The sequence below is a fragment of the Malurus melanocephalus genome, unplaced genomic scaffold (assembly GCF_030028575.1).
Source record: "Malurus melanocephalus ecotype Western Australia unplaced genomic scaffold, MMel_1.1 scaffold_74, whole genome shotgun sequence".
Lineage (NCBI taxonomy): Eukaryota > Metazoa > Chordata > Aves > Passeriformes > Maluridae > Malurus > Malurus melanocephalus.
Window position 1 is genome coordinate 430,824 of NW_026623306.1, and position 16,165 is coordinate 446,988.

The following is a 16,165-nucleotide window of genomic DNA, read 5'->3' on the forward strand; positions in this document are numbered from 1 at the left end:
CCTCCTCTGTGGGATGAGGCAGTGGGGATGGGTGCTCAGGGATGCTCCAAGCTGCCCAGTGCCTCTGTCCATGCCCCACTGAAGGCCAGCAGGTGCTGCAGGGCTGCACTTTTGTTCCAAATGCACACAAACCTCTCTGCATGCCCCCGGGTCACTCCTGCTCCATCACCCTGCAYCCCCAGGGACGCAGCCAGGCCGGAGCCAGGGCTGACCGGGGCCTCCCAGCAGGAAAAAGCACAAYACTTGAGGAGAAGGAGAGGTCAGTTAAAGTTTAATGTTCAGGCAAATACATCATCCCCTCCACTTAATCAAGCAGCAGCAATTCCTAACRGGCAAGTAGGAAGGATGGCTCTCGTCCTGGTGATAAAAAGGCAGGATTGCTCCGAGTTTGGAGAGATAAGAGGGCTCTATAAAAATTGCATGTTTTGTACTGTGTTCAGCCTGAGATGGCTTTATCTTTTGGAGGYTGGGGCACGGCCGTGCCAGGCCTTGTGCTGAGATGTTTATGATGGGAATGCAGCAGAGATTCRGGGATTACAGCCACAGCCAGCCCAGGTGGGGAGCTGCCCACTGGTGCCCRCAGGAGAGGGGCAGGAGCTCCTGGGGTTATAAACTGGGTGGGGAATTTGGGTGGCAAAGGGACTGGGTGTTGCAGAAAAGGGACAAAACAGCCCAGGGTGCCTGGAAAAGACCTTGTGATAATTTCTGGCACCCCATGGCCTCATCTCACCCCAAGCATGGCACCACCATCACTCTCTCATGGTAAAGCTCTGCCAGACCTTGGGGTGAATGCCAGGGCTCTGCAGGCACAGGTGAGGGCTCAGCTGGCACCTGCTCAGCCTGCTGTGCCCAAAGCTCTCTGTGCCTCTCCTGACAGCTCAGTGCCATCAAAAAACGTGACACTGTGACCCAGGAAGGCTGGGGAGGGAGGTCTCCACTGTCCTGGGGCTCAGGACAGGTGTCCCCTGGGCTGTGACCGATCAGAAGCTCTTCTGCTGTCCCCCCTGCTTCACTCTGCTGGCTTTCCCAGAGCATCCCAGACTTAGGGCAACAAGGTTTGGCTCTGCTTTTCCCTTTTCCAGCGCCTCTGAGGCAGTTTGGKGTTTACAGCTCAAGGTGTTGGTGCACCCCCAGGCAGTCCCCATTTGCATGGAGCACCCCCCTTTTCCTGCAGCACAGTCCTGTCCCCACATCCACTGAGTGCCARGGGTGCTGTGGGTGCTGTGGGTGCAGGATCCCTGCTCCAAGCTCACCTCACAGCCCCTGGAGCAGACACTCACCCASAGCACACGTGGATGTTTTTCCTTTCAGTTCACTTTTATTGCTGCTCCTTCCACAGCCCCACGGGGTGGGATTTCAGCCCAGGGAAAGGAGCAGCACTGGGGAGAGTGGGATGTTCCACCAGCCACCCCTATGCCAGGGAAGAGTACAGAACCTACCCCATATCACTCCCTTTCCTGCCCCAAAAGAAACCAGTTATGTCCCACAGAGAACTAGTAAAAAAAAAAAATAATCCTATTTGGGAAGGTTTTGGATCATATAAAGATTCAAGTCCTGTACATCAGCTTATAAAATTTCTAACTAAAATTAAAAAAAAAAGAAAGAAGATATGACACATCAGTGCAAGGGATGAGGTGGGACAGTGATGCCCCTCCAACCCAGCCCCTGGGACCAAAGTCCCCAAGGAGGCAGGGTCAGTGTGCCACCATCCCACATCCCCTTCCACCACAGAGGTGTCCCCTCATCTGTCTGTCCATCTGTCTGTCCATCTGTCCAGCAGGGTCCCGTGGCTCTAGAAGTCCTGCATCCGTGAGATCAGGTCCTCCTTGTTCTTCAGCAGGAACTTCTCACAGGCTTCGAAGGTGGAGCAGATGTCAGAGGACAGTCCCRCCACGTTGGTGGTGACATAGTTGAGGTAGCCCGGCGTGGCCTGGTTGTAGTAAGCCACCTGCAGAGCACAGGACAAGGTCAGCAGGGGCACAGGAGAGGGGGGTTATGGGTGGCACAGCCACARTGTCCCACCTTGCTCATCTCCTCTGACTCCGGCCAAATGCAGAACCCGGAGCACAGCGTCTCCCCGCGCGTGAATTCAGGCTGGGCAGGGTGGGTGGGCAGCGTCACCGACCGAAAAGCCACCACGTAGGGGTCCCTGGGGAGGACAGAGCACCGTGAGCTGGCACAGCTYGGATGGCAGGGAGCAGGGGACGGGCTGGACACTCACCCCGTGCTGCAGGGCTTCCGCCGGGACGCCAGGATGACAAAGTCCTGCGGTTTGTTCTCGTGTCGGAGCTTCTGGCTCACCACGTGGTAGATCATGTCATCATCATCGACCTTCTGCACCAGCTCAGCGCTCCTGTGAGGGCAGGGGACCAGTCACAGAAACCCTGCCATGCCCTTGAATCTGGGCCTGACACATTTACAGCCCCAAAATATTTGGGGGGACCCAAAATAGGTGAGTGCAGCCACCAGCCCAGGTGGAGCTGGAAGGGGACACACGGTGAAGGGTCTCCAAGAGCAAGCGAGGCATAATGCTGGCCCCACAGGGATGCTCAGCCACAAGCCCTGCACTCGGGGTGTTTTTTGGGGAGCCTGCAGCACTCACACATAGTGGCTGTCCCACTCGTGCCGGCGCTCCAGGTTGGAGAGCAGCGAGAAGGCGCGGCCGGCCGCGATGCCGACGGAAATCTCGATGCGGAACGACAGGAACTTGTCCTCCTCCAGCGTGTACATCCGCACCTCGGGGAGCACAGGGCATGGCTGGGACTCCATCSCAAAGGGACTGCCCAGGCTGTGGGGGCCAGGGAGCAGGGACAGGGTTTGGTACCTTCTCCTTTTCTCTGGCCAGTGCCCAGTTCGCTTTGGCCACGAGCATCTTCAGCGCAGAGACGTTGTTATAGCTCAGATAAACCTGGGGGTGAAGGCAGCATATCAGGGGCAAGAGGAGGAGCAGGAAAAGGGGCAGGAGGAGGAGGAGGAGCAGGAGGAAGGGCAGGAGGCAGCAGCTCCCAGAGGGAAATCATCCCTACCTTGTTGCTTTGGTCCCAGGGCACAGAGAGCGGCACCTCGGTCTGTTTGCAGGAGACGACGTACTTTCTGCAGAAAAGGAACAGTTTTCCTTATGAGGGGACACAAGCCACCCCCAGACTGTCCCTGCACCTCAGCCCTCAGCCCTGAGCCACCAAGGGACACAAGCCACCCCCAGACTGTCCCTGCACCTCAGCCCTCAGCCCCCCTCTTGTCCTTCCTCCACACCCACATCCCTCTCGCTTTGCTGCTCACCGGTCCAGCCGAATTTTTTTCCGAGCACTGGCTTCTCTGTACCTCCTCTCTCCATCCTGATAAATGGGAAAAGGTAATTAAGTTAATAGGAAGAGGAGGAAGAAAAAAAAAATTCACACCTTTTTGGGAGCGGGAAGAACATTCATCAGGGAAGGGCTGGAAGGTGAAGCCTCCTTGCTTGCTGGCTGCCACCCTGGCTACACTGCAGTGATGGTCAGTGATTAATTGTGAGTTATTTCAGCGTTGCCACCATGCTCTGATCAAGTGATGGGCACTGGCACAGAAGGGAAAACCCTCGTTGTGGCTGCAAAGCTGCAAACAACACCTGAGACATAAATTGTGTCCCCTAGCACCTGCAAATGCCTATCCTGGGGAAATAAAAGTCAAAAAAAAGCTGCTTCTTTTGAAGAAAGTGCTAGTTTAGTGCTTTGAAGTGGGCAAAAGGAGGTTTCAGGGAGCCTGATTCTGGCCATGAGATAAGCTCCATCATAGTGGGAGATCCTGATTTTAAGGCATCAAAAAAAATCAGGCAGCTGGGCAAGGCTCAGCCCAGCAGAGGCTGAGACGCCTGAGTGTTTGCTTTGCTGCTGTGCTCACACGACACATTTCCCTAAATATTTGGATCCCAGCAAATTATGGATTAGCACACTCTGAAAGGTAGAAACAACCTCAACATTCCTTCCCCTAAATTACAGAAAGGACGAGCTGGAATTTGCAGGCAATACTCTGCTAAGCCTTGCATGGCTAATACGTCTCCATCTCGGCGCAGGCGAGCGGTTTATTTTATTAGTTATACCGAGCAATCCATTTAATTCACTCGCTATCGAGCAATTTCMTTTCCATCCTCATAAAACTGCATTTGTTTTGCTGCGGATCCAAGGGGATTGCTGGAATTCCCGGGGGTCCTGTGCCACCTGGSAGGGGAGAAGCCAGCCCTGCTCGGCATTTCAGCGTTGCCACCAAGCGATGGGCAAACCATCATCGTGGCTGCAAAGCTGCAAAAAAATCCTGAAACACAAACTGCGTACCCCAGCACCTGAAAATGTGGAAATAAAAGCCAAAAAACCCAGCTTACCCCCGGCTCGGGTGCCAGCATGGGCAGCGTGCGGGGGTGGCCATCCTGGTCCAGCACCACGAAGGTCATGAAGGCGCTGTTGATGTGCCGGCGGCTGACCGACATCTCCTGGCCGTAAGCCTCGGCGCTGACCCCCACCTCCATGCTGCTGGACACARGGGRTGGSGTGAGGGAGAGGAGAGYCAYGGGCAGGGTGGCACRGGGACCCCGCCAGYGGCACCCACCTGTTTTTGAAGGCGTTGTTGACGATGGCTTTGAGCACCAGGCGGTCTCCGACTTGCGACGGTCCCCGAAARTGGAACATCTCGATGGCCCTGAGCGTGGGGTGGGCGTGGCACAGCCGGCTGTGGGGACAGGTGTGACACTCCAGCCGTGACCCCACACTCTGGAGGCCCTACAGACCCTCCCTAACCCAGCCAGGGCTGAGGAGACCCCAAAAAAGTCACCCCTGGATTTCAGTGGCCAAAGCCAGCCATGAGAAGTTACAACAAGCCAGCTGCAGTGAGTGTGAACCTTCCCTGGGTCCCCCAGCACCTCACCCCTGTGGGACACCCTGGTGACAYCCTGGGGACCACCCCTTTTGGAGGGTCCCTACAACCTGTGTGTCCCCTCCAGGCTTGCCATCCCCCGACCCTGAACCCCTGCTGGGTCACCTGGCAGCGATGGTGGCCACATTCTCCATCCAGGCCATGATCTGCCCCCCGAAGGTGTTGCCCTGGTGGTTGGCGTGGGGAGGCAGCACCAGCTCCACGCTCTCCACCCGTGTCTTCGCTGCCGGCACTGCCCCGCTGCCGTCCCGCGTCTCCAGCTCTGCCACGGGGGAAAGCGGGGCTCAGAGTGTGGGGTGGCCATGGGATCCCTGCTCCCAGCACCCCACCAGCCCTTGGGGTGCTCCCCACGGCCACCCTCCCATTGTACCGACCCCACACACCTCCCTGCCCACGAGTCTGGGATGATGGGGCTGATCCCTGCCCCTCCACAACCAGGGCAATCCCAAATCCCCGTGTGTCACCACCGGCACCTGCTGAGGACCCAGGATGTCACCGGGGCTATTTTGGGTGGCCAGGCTCGGGGACACGGTACCGGTTTGCTGKGGGCTGCGGGTCAGGAGGTCCTTGAGGGTGTCCTTGTGCACCAGGCGCATGCGGCGGCGCTCGGCAGCGATGCTGTGCTCGATCTTCTCCTCCTCCGTCTGCGGSATCAGCGGCTCCAGACGCACCTGCAGCAGGGATGGGGCAGGGACAGCATGGAGCAGGTGCCCCCCGTGCCCAGAGCCATGGGCACCTCACAGGGGATCAGTGACCACGAAAAACAGCATTTGCTGTGATGGAGAGCCCAGCCCAGCCCTGCAGAGGCTCCCAAGTCCCCCCTCTGCCCACCACTGCTCACCTTGCTGCCCAAGGGGCCCTGTGCCACGAAGGTGGCGTACGCCTTGCAGATGCTGCAGTGCTTCCCGCTGCACAGGTCCTCGTAGCTCACCTGGATGCCCACCTGGGAGAGGGCACAGCACCCCTGAGAGCCRGCTCWGCTCCCCAGGGAGCYACATCCCACTGAGCAYYSCTGGGCAGAGCCAGCCAGAGAGGAYGGACAYACAGGATTAAAGCTGGGAAACGGGAGGATTGGGGGATTGGGGATGGGCACASAGCAAGGGGGTCGGGGTGGGGGCACACACCAACCTCCATGCTGGAGTTAAAGGCTCGGTTCACTTTGGCTTTGATGTTGACAACTTGCCCCACGCTGAAAAAACAGGAAGAGGAGAAAGTGTGTGGGGTTACCGGGGTACAACATCCACTGAGGTGCCACGGCATCACGGCTCACTGCCCACCCTGGTGAGGCTTCCTGGGACTGTGGGACGTGCCAGRTGGCCAGCAGGACAMGGGGACAGCCACCCCTGAGAGGTGAGAGTRGTGAAATGTCACCCCTGAGCAGCTGCGTGCAAGAGGGTCCCCARGTCGGGGGTGCTGCCGGGACACCCSAGGGGTGGGAGGTGCCCAGGCTGGTTTGGCACCCCCGGCCCACATGGGCATCAGAGCAAACAGCTCCTCCAGCCTCACACCCACAGCCCTGCACAGCCAGACCAGCTGTGGGGCCTCCACACAAGCCATGGATACCTCGGGATAATGGGAGATGGCAGCAGAGAGGGTCCAGCCAGGGGCATTGGGCACCATCCCTTACATGAAACACCTGCTGGCAGCAAACTGCTGCTGCCCTCCTGCCTTCAGCAGGCTCCAGAGAGCACCCACAGGCAGCTGGGGCTGTGCAGCCTGAGCTACTCCTGACTGGTACCCACTCTGACAACAGCCTTTACCAAATACATTATTAAATCAGGGATATTTACTCCCTAAAAGAGGGTGGTGATAGAAAACTCAGTGGGAAAACAAACCCAGCAACCACCACTGCAGGCTGGCTCCACAGAGGGCTCAAAAGCAGAAGAGAGGAACGGTCAGCGTGTGCTTTGACACCGTATTTCCCCCTCACATGTGACTCGAGACTTCAAACGAGCCCTGTAAATGACACACTCTGCACGCTGGAGCAGGGATGGCATGAGCTGGTGCCTCTGGCTGTCCCCCAGCAGGGAYCCTGGGCTGGTGACACCCCCAAACGTTAGCAGGGTTAGGTGAGCAGCCTCTGTCCACGTGCCATGCCAYGTCAGTGGGGTTAAGGCTCCCAACTCACGGCAGCGCTGCGCTAGGCTGGCTGCTCTAGGGCCAAACTCGTCCGTACCCGAGAGAGCTCCTCCCCATTCCAGGGCTTAYGGGCGGCTGGCTGGGGCAAAAAGAGAAAGCAAATGTGGGGAGAGGGTTAGAGGCGATGGAAGCGGCCAGATGGGTGCTCTGGATGGGTTTGCAGCCAGGGGCATGCAAGGGCAAGGGGCCAGGCAGGCAGACTGGCAGCCCCACATGTCTATATATAGCCCCAAAAACACTTTATCTTCTCTGCCCTTATCAAACAGAAGCCAGTGCCAAAAATGCCAACCGAAGCCCCACTCCAGGGCACGTGTGATCCTCCCCGGAGGTTGCACTGCGGAGGGATGGGCWGAATCTGCTGCCCAGCCCGTGGGTTTGAAGCCTGTGGCAATTTGGGGTCTCCTCTGTGCACCTACAGCCCCTCCCTGCCTCTCTCCCATGGGGCAGCAGAAAGTACAAACAGCTGAGTGAAGAGATCTGACACAAAACCCCTCCGCCTTCCAACAGCTCTGTGAGAAATCCTTGCCAGGCCCTTTCCTCGGAGCCTTAAGCTGGACCACAGCAARTGGGATCTGAGCCAGGAGCAGCACAAACTCCCTGCCCCCTTGGAGCAGTGCCCAGCTCACCCCCGAGGAGGGGCAAATGCTTTGCAGGGCTTGACAGAACGCTGTGGAGCAGGGCTTGGGTTTGTTCTGATCCTGAAATTCATGGGGGAAAGAAAATGTCCCTCGAGCAGGGCATCAACCCCGCATCTGCCAGTGGGAGGTGGCACCAGGGCTGCACCACAACCCCACAGTGYGGATTTGTCACGGAGCTGAGCCCCAGGGCGATGGGCAGAGGGCAAAAATGTCACCTCWGCATTTCCTGGCAGTGGCAGTGAAACCCACGGGTGAGTCAGAGCCAGAGAAATCAGCTGACAGCCAGGGACCCCCCGTGCCAGCCCTGGGGACCCACAGCAACCCCTGCCCCAGCACAGGTACATGGATCCTGGACTGCATGATCCCACACAGCAAGGCAGGAGCTGCTGAGCAGCACGGATCCTATATTGCACGGATCCCATATGGCACGGATCCTATATTGCACGGATCCCATATGGCACGGATCCTATATTGCACGGATCCCATATGGCACGGATCCTATATTGCACGGATCCTATATTGCACGGATCCCATATGGCACGGATCCTATATTGCACGGATCCTATATTGCATGGATCCTATATGGCACGTATCCTACATGGCACGGATCCTATATTGCACGGATCCTATATGGCACGGATCCTATATTGCACGGATCCTACATGGCACGGATCCTATATTGCACGGATCCTATATGGCAAGGATCCTATATTGCACGGATCCTACATGGCACGGATCCTATATTGCACGGATCCCATATGGCAAGGATCCTATATTGCACGGATCCTATATGGCACGGATCCTATATTGCACGGATCCTATATTGCACGGATCCCATATGGCACGGATCCTATATGGCACAGCAAACACCCAGAGAGCCCCTGGAATGGGATCAGCGGGGAACAGACAGGCAGCCCTGCACAGGGGGTGTGGGGCTCTGAGAGAGGAATGACAGCGAGTGGCAGCACCTGGGCTCATTGGGAGTACAAAAGGGGAAATCACTTCGGGAATGCTGGGTGGGAACGGGCTCAATATTGGGAGTCACAGCGGGATCCCTGGGAGGGATTTTGTCCCCTCTGCTCACACCTAGAGRTCAGGATAAACATTGTCCGGATACATGGCATCCCAAGGACTGCCCGAATCAGAGSGAGCATCCCCGTGAGGCAGCACCAGGGGATGCCAGGACCAGCCTGGGCCGGGATTTTGGCCGAGCAATGCCCAGCTCAAGCAGCTCACAAAGCCAGGAGGTGCCACCGCCCCAGCACCCGCCGGGTGGGCGMGCTCCCCGTGTCTCAGCCACCCGTGTGGCCGCTCCAGCGGCACGATCTGCAAAGCTTGAGCTTTCCAGAGCACTAAATCAGAGCTGTCTCCTGAACAAAGCCAGGGAGGAGCTGGCGCTGGGGGAAATACCGGGAAGCCAACGCAGCAGGAGCTCCCCAGGCGAGCAGACAGCGGATAAATCAGAGCAGACAGCCCGCTCGCCGCAGACTGAGCCTCGGCCCCCGGCTACCCAGAGAGCCTGGCACGGCCACCGCSCCTCCTCCTCGCCCAGGAACGCTGCTCCCTGTTCCAGCCACAGCCCCTGTCCACGCTGCAGCCGGCAGATGGGAAAAAAACCCGCGTTTGCCTGCGCACGCCGCGAGTATTTACCTAATGGTGTGCTCGAAATAGATATCATCCATGGAAGCTGTGACGCACGGGCAGCCGGCGTGCCTCTCGGCTGGAAAGGAAAAACAAACGGCATCAGCAAGGTGGTGAGGGTGTGAGGGGCACGAGTGCTCCTGTGCACCAGGCTGGTGACAGCGGTGACACCCAGACAGTGTCCCTTTCCCTGCTTGTGCCCATCGCTGGGGACAAGAGCGGGGTTTGGGGTTTCTCCTGCCAGCAGGACAGGTTTGCAGATGTTTAAAGGTTTGGAGGGTGTGCTGGTGTTTGCCTTCCCTCCTCGCCTTTGCAGCTCTGGACATGCACCGGCAGCTGATTCCATCTCCCCGTGCACAGCAAATATTTSAAATATTTCARTATTTCAAAGCTGYTYTGCCGGCGCGGCTTTCCCYGGGACTCCAGGAACCTCAAACTGCAAAACTGCTCTGGGAACCTCATCCAACTACARAATTGCACCCATTTCCCTGTCATACCCTCCCCTTGGTGCTTGGTGAGCTGGTGAGCTCCATCACTTTTCACCGAGCGGAGGAGCTCAGCCCCCTCTGGCTGCTGCYGGGATGCCAGGGATGCCACAGCCCGGTCTCCCCGTGCTCTGTGCACCAGGCAAGGAAAAGGGCAGGGATGAGTTTTGCTCCATCCCCAAGCCAGCACACATGCTGCACCTCACGTCTCCTCCCCTTCTCGTCCCGCTCCCGTTCGCTCTCTAATTACTCAGCACAACGCGGGTCCCCAGCTGGCGTCACTCGGTGCCGGACTGCCAGGGACACTGCCGGCTCCTGTGGGCTCTGCCCTGGCAGCCCAGCACGGTGACAGCTCCGGAGGGAGAGGATGGCTCACCGGAGAGGCAGGCGGCCGTGTCGATCCATTTGAGCAGCTGGCCGGTGCTGAGCTCGCCGCGGTGGTTGGTGTGGCAGGGCAGCACCAGCTGGCTCATCTGCACCTCGGTGGGGTTGCGGGCGGGCGGGGGGCTGGCCATGGCCCCCTGCGCCTCCTCCCCTGGCTCCCGGGCACGTGGCGGAGAGGTCGAGCCCTGGGGAGGCACAAAAGCTCCGTTTTAGCCAAATGGGCAGCAAATCCCCTGAGTGACCCATGCAGAACCTCCCCACGCRGAGCCAGGAGAACCCCAGCCTTACACACCCACCCAGACCTTGCCAAAGACCAGGTGCCCACAGCCAAAAAGGAAAAAAATCCCTCTGAAAAAAGCTCCATAAAGGGATTACTCCAGATCATTTATCACCCAACCCCACTGCTCCCTCCACACCACACAAAAGCCCTCCCAAAGTCAATCATTCCTCTGGGAAGGAATTTTTCTCCCTGACAGCTTCATTTTTAGGGTGCTRCAGCACAGGGTGGCTTTGCTTTCCCGGGGCTGGACGGTGGTCTACACCTTCCCCCAACACCCCCCTTTGCCAAAGGAAGCAGCAGAGGAGAAGCATCCTCAGTTTGGGCTCGTTCGGGCAGTAAAATGTGTTTTTTGTCAGCTTGTCTCTTTGCTGGGCTCCCCCCGCACCCCGGTGGGAGAGAGGAGGCTGAGGCGGTGCTGGCAGGGAAAATCGCCGATCAGAGATGTCGAGTGAGTCGTGTTACACAAGGGCTGAACTCAGTGAGCCTGGTGAGTAACTGAGGAGACACGAGGAGCTGTCTGGGCTCCGTCACAGCCCTTCCTTCCGCTTTCTGCTCCCGCAGCTCCCGCTCTCAGCACTTGTTGCCAGAGTCCCACTGCAACAGCTTCTTTGCCCTTTGCTTTGCCCGGATCCTTTTAAAGATGAGTTTATGCCGAAAATGACGCTTTCCCGGCTACCCTGAGCTCACTGCCTCTCAGAATAGCATTTTTTCTCCAGCGGGTCTAACCTCTGTTTCCATAGCTACTGGTACACGGCATCCCGGGAGCGGCACAAACCTCGCCTCAGCAGAGACGGYGGCGAGCGCCGATGGCAAAGGGACCCCATCCCACAGGGGACAGATCCCCGGCCACCAGAACCCCTCCAGCGGCCTCAACCCCCTCCCTGAACCTCCCGAGCTGCTTCCCAGCACGCACAGGCGCCTACACGAGTACCACAGAGCTATTTTGGGAAGCCGGCAGGCTCCGGGGTGCGAGCCAGCAAAGCAAAGAGCTCCAAAGCCGCCTGCTGCAGAGCCGAGCCGACAGCCTGGCCCCAGATCCCGCCGGTCATTTTGGCATTTCGGGATTTTTGGGAAGAAGCTGCTAGCTGTGGGAAGAGCCCTGGCTCTGCAGAGCCAGAATGATGCCAGGGATGGCGGTGCAGGGCTGGCAGCAGCTCCTGGCACGGGGTGGCACAGCCTGGCACAGCCCGGGTTAGTAGCCACCGGCACAACGAGGAGCCCCGGGTTAGCTGCACGGCACGGGGGGTACCTGGAGGCCATTGCAACAGAAGTTCAAGATCTCTTCAGGGCCTATAATACTCCCCTTGACCATTTTTAAGAGACACCTGGAAAGGAGAAGAGTGGCTCTGGTTATGGCAGGACTGGCAGAGAGGGGCTGGCTGTGTCCCAGCGGGGCGGGCTGTCACACCGTGTCCCCACACTGATGTCCCTCCCCACATCCTGACCCCTCTCCAGCCCCTATCAGGGAGCTGCCAGAGCTGAAACAGAGAAGGGCATTCCTTGGGGGTCAGACCCCCCACTCTGCAGCTGTGATGAAAGAGTCCCAGCTATTTCGGGGTGCCGGACCAAGCACAGCCCCTCAGTCAGCGATGCCGTGTCAGTGCTTCCCGTGCTGCTCCATGTGACACAGGACTGTGCCTTGCAGCTCCCCTGGCCGGAGCGGTGACACCGCCGCAGTCACAAGACAGCCGGGAGAGTATTTTTGGCAGCAGGCAGGGCTGAGGCTGCCGCGGGTGGTACCGGGGACAGCAAATGGGAAGCACCCGGAGCCAGCAGTGCCACCGTGCCCTGCTACAGCCTCTCTGCCGGTGAAACCCTGGCATTCCCCAAGGGCATCGTGTGTCCTTGRGTGCCTGAGGGCTCCCGGGCCACTTGCACGGTGTCTGTGTCCCAGCTGGACATGGTGGTGGCATTGAGAGGAAAGGCAGTGTGGGAGCTGCAGCAAAAAGCAAGTGGAAGAGGCTTTATATTTACATTTTGCTTTTGATCAYAACACTGCCAGGCCCTTGGCACACTCTCAGCTTCCCAGCACACAACGTTCTSCCGTGCAGGTACAACCAGGYTGCTGGAGGCAGCAGCTCTTTTCCYGAGGCATGGGATTGACTGATATTGGCACAGGGTTGAGAAAGTGGAAGATCTGCCTCCTGCACCTGCATCAGGATTTGGGGCATCCCGCGGAGGGCACCCAATGTGGCCAGTACAAAACAAGGGTGCTCAGGTTCCCTACAGACACAAACGACAACGCTGAGCCTCTCACAGCCTCCCACCCCTTCCCCAGCAGCTTTCTAGGGGTTTGCTTTCCCCAGCCCCATGACCTTTCCCCTAGTCCCGTGACCTCTCCAGGCTTGTTTTTGAGGTTTGGGAGTTTCCTGATGGCTCACCCGCCCTTGTACGAGCACCGTGCAAGAGTTACTCTCCTGTTCAACAACAAGTTTGCCACCCTGCTGTAGACACAGCGGTGGGGGTGGTCCTGTCACACCCCATAGCCCCATCCCCCAACACATTTCTGAGAAACCCAAACCTGCTGCTGGCTCGGCAATCGTGTCACCTTGYCCCCAAGGGTTGCGTTAGCGGGATGGGGAAAACCCCAGAGCCGTCTGTTTTGCATCATCCCCCTGCTCCTTCCCAGGCAGCCCCAGCCCACGCTCCCACCCCGGGGAAGGGGAGAGCCCCGGCCGCGCTCCAGAGACCCGGGACCGTTCTGCCCCCGGGTATTTATGGAGTATTTGTTATCGAAACGAAGCCAGCAAGTGTCTGTCCTCATTAAAATCTTCAGCCTCACTCAACTGTCACATTTTGAAAGCTGTTGACTGATGCAGCCCTCGGGTCACCATGGCAACGGGATGCAGTACCCAGGCGATGATGCTCTTACTCTGTCACCCCTCGAGTGACCCACTTCTACCCAAAAAAAAAAAAAAGTTTGCATTAGGGAAAAAAAAAACCCTTCCAGCAGAATATTTTCCTTGCCTCCTGCCACGCTCACTTCCTGTGCTGCCGAAGGCATAAGGAGCCCACAGAGCAAACCAGGGAAGACACAGAGGAGAAGACACAACAACACCTCTGCAAATACTGGGGACCCCACAGCACCCCACAACTCTCCTACACCCTGGCRGAGGGGTGTCCCACAGCACCAAAAYATCCACAAGCTYCRGGAAAGGTTCCTGCTGTGGRATTTGGTGCTGGACTCTTCAGAAATCACCAGGGGACCACTACTGTGCATGAACCTCCACTGCAAACCCTCGGGGGTGTCACAGCCCCCCGGGATGATGCTGGGCAGAGATGCAGGAGAACAGCTGTTCCCCCAAATCCTTGAGCCCACTGAAAGCGGGGTGTTTGCTTTAGCCACCCCCAAGGCAGTGGATGAGAGGGAGGGACAAGGGTAAAACTGGRGTGGGGGTCCCCAGTGCTGGGCTTTTGGGGGGGTCTGGGTAGAGCAGGGCAGCCTCACACCCTGAGACACCCCCACCTGCCCTCAGAGCTTTCTCAGCACCCTACTGCCACCTCCCAAACTCCTCAACCCCATTTTCCCTCACCTGGCTCTGTTTTCTACCCCAGCCCCTCAGTGTAACCTCACCCTTCCCTGGAAATATTTGAAGAAAAAAAGGGGGGAGATGGTGGGGAGGAAAGCGGCGACAATGAAGTTCTCATGGGGGATTATTGGTGTATAATTGAGCAATATCCATGGTAACGAGCAAATCTGCACGCGTTAAAAAATTAACCTGACCTACTTTGGGAAATTCTGCCATCTTGACAGGGCAGTAGGGGCTGTCCATCCCCCGAGACCCGGCCCACCAGTCCCACAGCAGCAAAGCCCTGGGGTAAGYGGCATCAGAGGTGTCCAGCACAGCTCAGCTCCGTCACCCCATGCTCATTGGGATGAAGCAGGGTCCCCGGGATGAGACCTGTGACCCCGCTGGGACATGATGGACCAAAGTGCCAGGTCACAGAATGGTGAGGAAACACAGCAGCACCCTGCAGCGGGTCTCAGCAGGACCTCAGGAGGGTGGCCAGTCCAGAAGAAAGGCCAGGACACCCTGAAAGTGGTGGTTTTGGGAGCACACATCATGTTTCCTCAGAGTTCATAGAGCAAAGAAAGGCGTGGAGCCAGGAAAGCACAAATCAAGGGTCAAAGGCAAGAGCGGGACACAGGAWGACTTCTCTTACAAGGGGCTGGTGCTTTTCCAGCCATCACCATGGGAAAGCCTCACTCAGGGTGAGCGCAGCGGGGACACCTCCACACCCCACATCCCTCTCCAGCACAGGGTGAAGCATCCCCCGTCCCGTCATGCCCGCAGCCCCATACACAGCCCTGCCCCAGCGCTCTCTGCAGCTCCCGTGAGCAAGGCTGGCCTCCAAATGCCCCAGGGAGTGTCCCAGGGGACAAAGGTCTGGCTGCAGTGCAGGGGGAGAACAGAGCCACATGTCACCCCGGTAGAGCTGCAAACACCGCCAGGGCCAAAATTCACACGCATGGGGACACCCAACAGCATCGCCCAGCCCAGGCACCTTTGCCCTGCCACCCACGGCGTTCCCGGGGAGGACACTGCCATAATACCAATACAAAAACGTTTCAGACCTCCCCACCGAGCTGGAAACCACCAGAGTGGACACCAAGCTGGTGGTCTTAACTGTGTGGTCTCCACAATGGGRGTCACCATGGCTGAGACCACTGGGGTGGGAAACACCCAGGTGAAGAGCGTGGTGATGTGGTGGTCACCACCATGGTAGTCACCGTGGCCAAGATCACCTCGTATGAGGCTGCTGGGGCAGAGACCACCATGGCATCGTGCCATCCACACTGCTCCAGCCAGCCCCAGCCCATCCCTCTGTGCCCATGCCACATCCCCATGCCGCCACCATTCCCAGCAGCCCTGTGACCATGCTTCCTAAATATCTGTCCCTGCTTTTAAGGGGTTTTTTTTAAGCTTTTAAAAGAAGCTGTTTGAAGCCAAAGCCGCCTAGCATTCCTCCTGTCACACCCAGAAGGACCCGGGGGGGGTTGATGTTCCCAGCTCTCTCCCGCTGTCCCCGCTGCAGCCGGAGGGTGCCACGTCCCCATGGACAAATCGCCAGTGCCGATCACGATGGAGCAGCAGCACTGCTCGCTGCAAACCCCAAAGACTAGAAAGCACCACCCGAGTGAGAAGGAGAGCGCAAGGGGCTTTGAGCCCACAGCTTTCCCCTGGAAGAGCTGCCCAGCGCCGATGAAAGCCAGGAGAAGCCGCCGCTCCACCGCCGGGAGTGGAAGTCTGCACAGCAGATCCCGCTCAGCCAGCCCTGGAGCAGGGGGGTTCCCCGCCTTGTCCCCATCGTCCCCGGCTCCCCCCAGCCCTCACCTCAGCCAGAAGAAGCTGAGCATTTGCGGGAGGTGTTGAGGCGACGGCTGGCTCGGAGGAGAAGCGTCCGGACACCTGCGGGCGCGGGCGTCGAGGCCGGGCTGGCGCGGAGCCCTGGGACGGGGCCAGCGCACACCCCCTCCCGCTTCCTTAAATATGGCCCGGCATAACTTTTCTTAAGGTAGCGCTTGGCAGATCTGCGCTCGCCTGGAAAATGGCCGGCGCTCCGGAGCTGGCTCGGGATGCGGGATGGAATGTGTCGGAGCCGGGGAGCGCGGAGGGAGGCACCGGCGCGCTGCCAGCCGTTCCGCGGAGCGTGGTGCTGCTGCCGCTTCATCCCTGCCCGGGGAGCCGCTCCCG

The 16,165-nt window shown here is 58.5% G+C and overlaps 1 protein-coding gene across 6 annotated transcripts; it reads right to left on the reverse strand.

Moving 5' to 3' along the window:
- Window positions 1-937: 937 nt before the first annotated feature.
- Window positions 938-15,905, reverse strand: ACOT11 (acyl-CoA thioesterase 11). Of its 6 annotated transcripts, XM_057366995.1 has the most exons (19): window positions 15,806-15,871; window positions 13,257-13,367; window positions 11,719-11,794; window positions 10,182-10,374; window positions 9,330-9,399; window positions 7,079-7,120; window positions 6,031-6,091; window positions 5,744-5,845; window positions 5,438-5,573; window positions 5,008-5,164; window positions 4,579-4,698; window positions 4,355-4,502; window positions 3,280-3,335; window positions 3,027-3,093; window positions 2,825-2,908; window positions 2,603-2,736; window positions 2,222-2,353; window positions 2,023-2,149; window positions 938-1,948 (listed from the first exon to the last, which is right to left on the reverse strand). In XM_057366995.1, exons 3-19 carry the CDS (start codon window positions 11,779-11,781, stop codon window positions 1,793-1,795), a joined length of 1,848 nt encoding a protein of 615 aa, XP_057222978.1. In that variant the 5' UTR covers window positions 11,782-11,794; window positions 13,257-13,367; window positions 15,806-15,871; the 3' UTR covers window positions 938-1,792. The 6 variants fall into 6 exon arrangements, with proteins under 6 accessions (XP_057222978.1, XP_057222975.1, XP_057222974.1 ...); XM_057366992.1 differs by lacking the exons at window positions 13,257-13,367; window positions 15,806-15,871 and adding an exon at window positions 12,444-13,228 and having other exon boundaries at window positions 4,355-4,499; XM_057366991.1 differs by lacking the exons at window positions 13,257-13,367; window positions 15,806-15,871 and adding an exon at window positions 12,444-13,228.
- Between the last annotated feature and the right edge of the window lie 260 nt (window positions 15,906-16,165).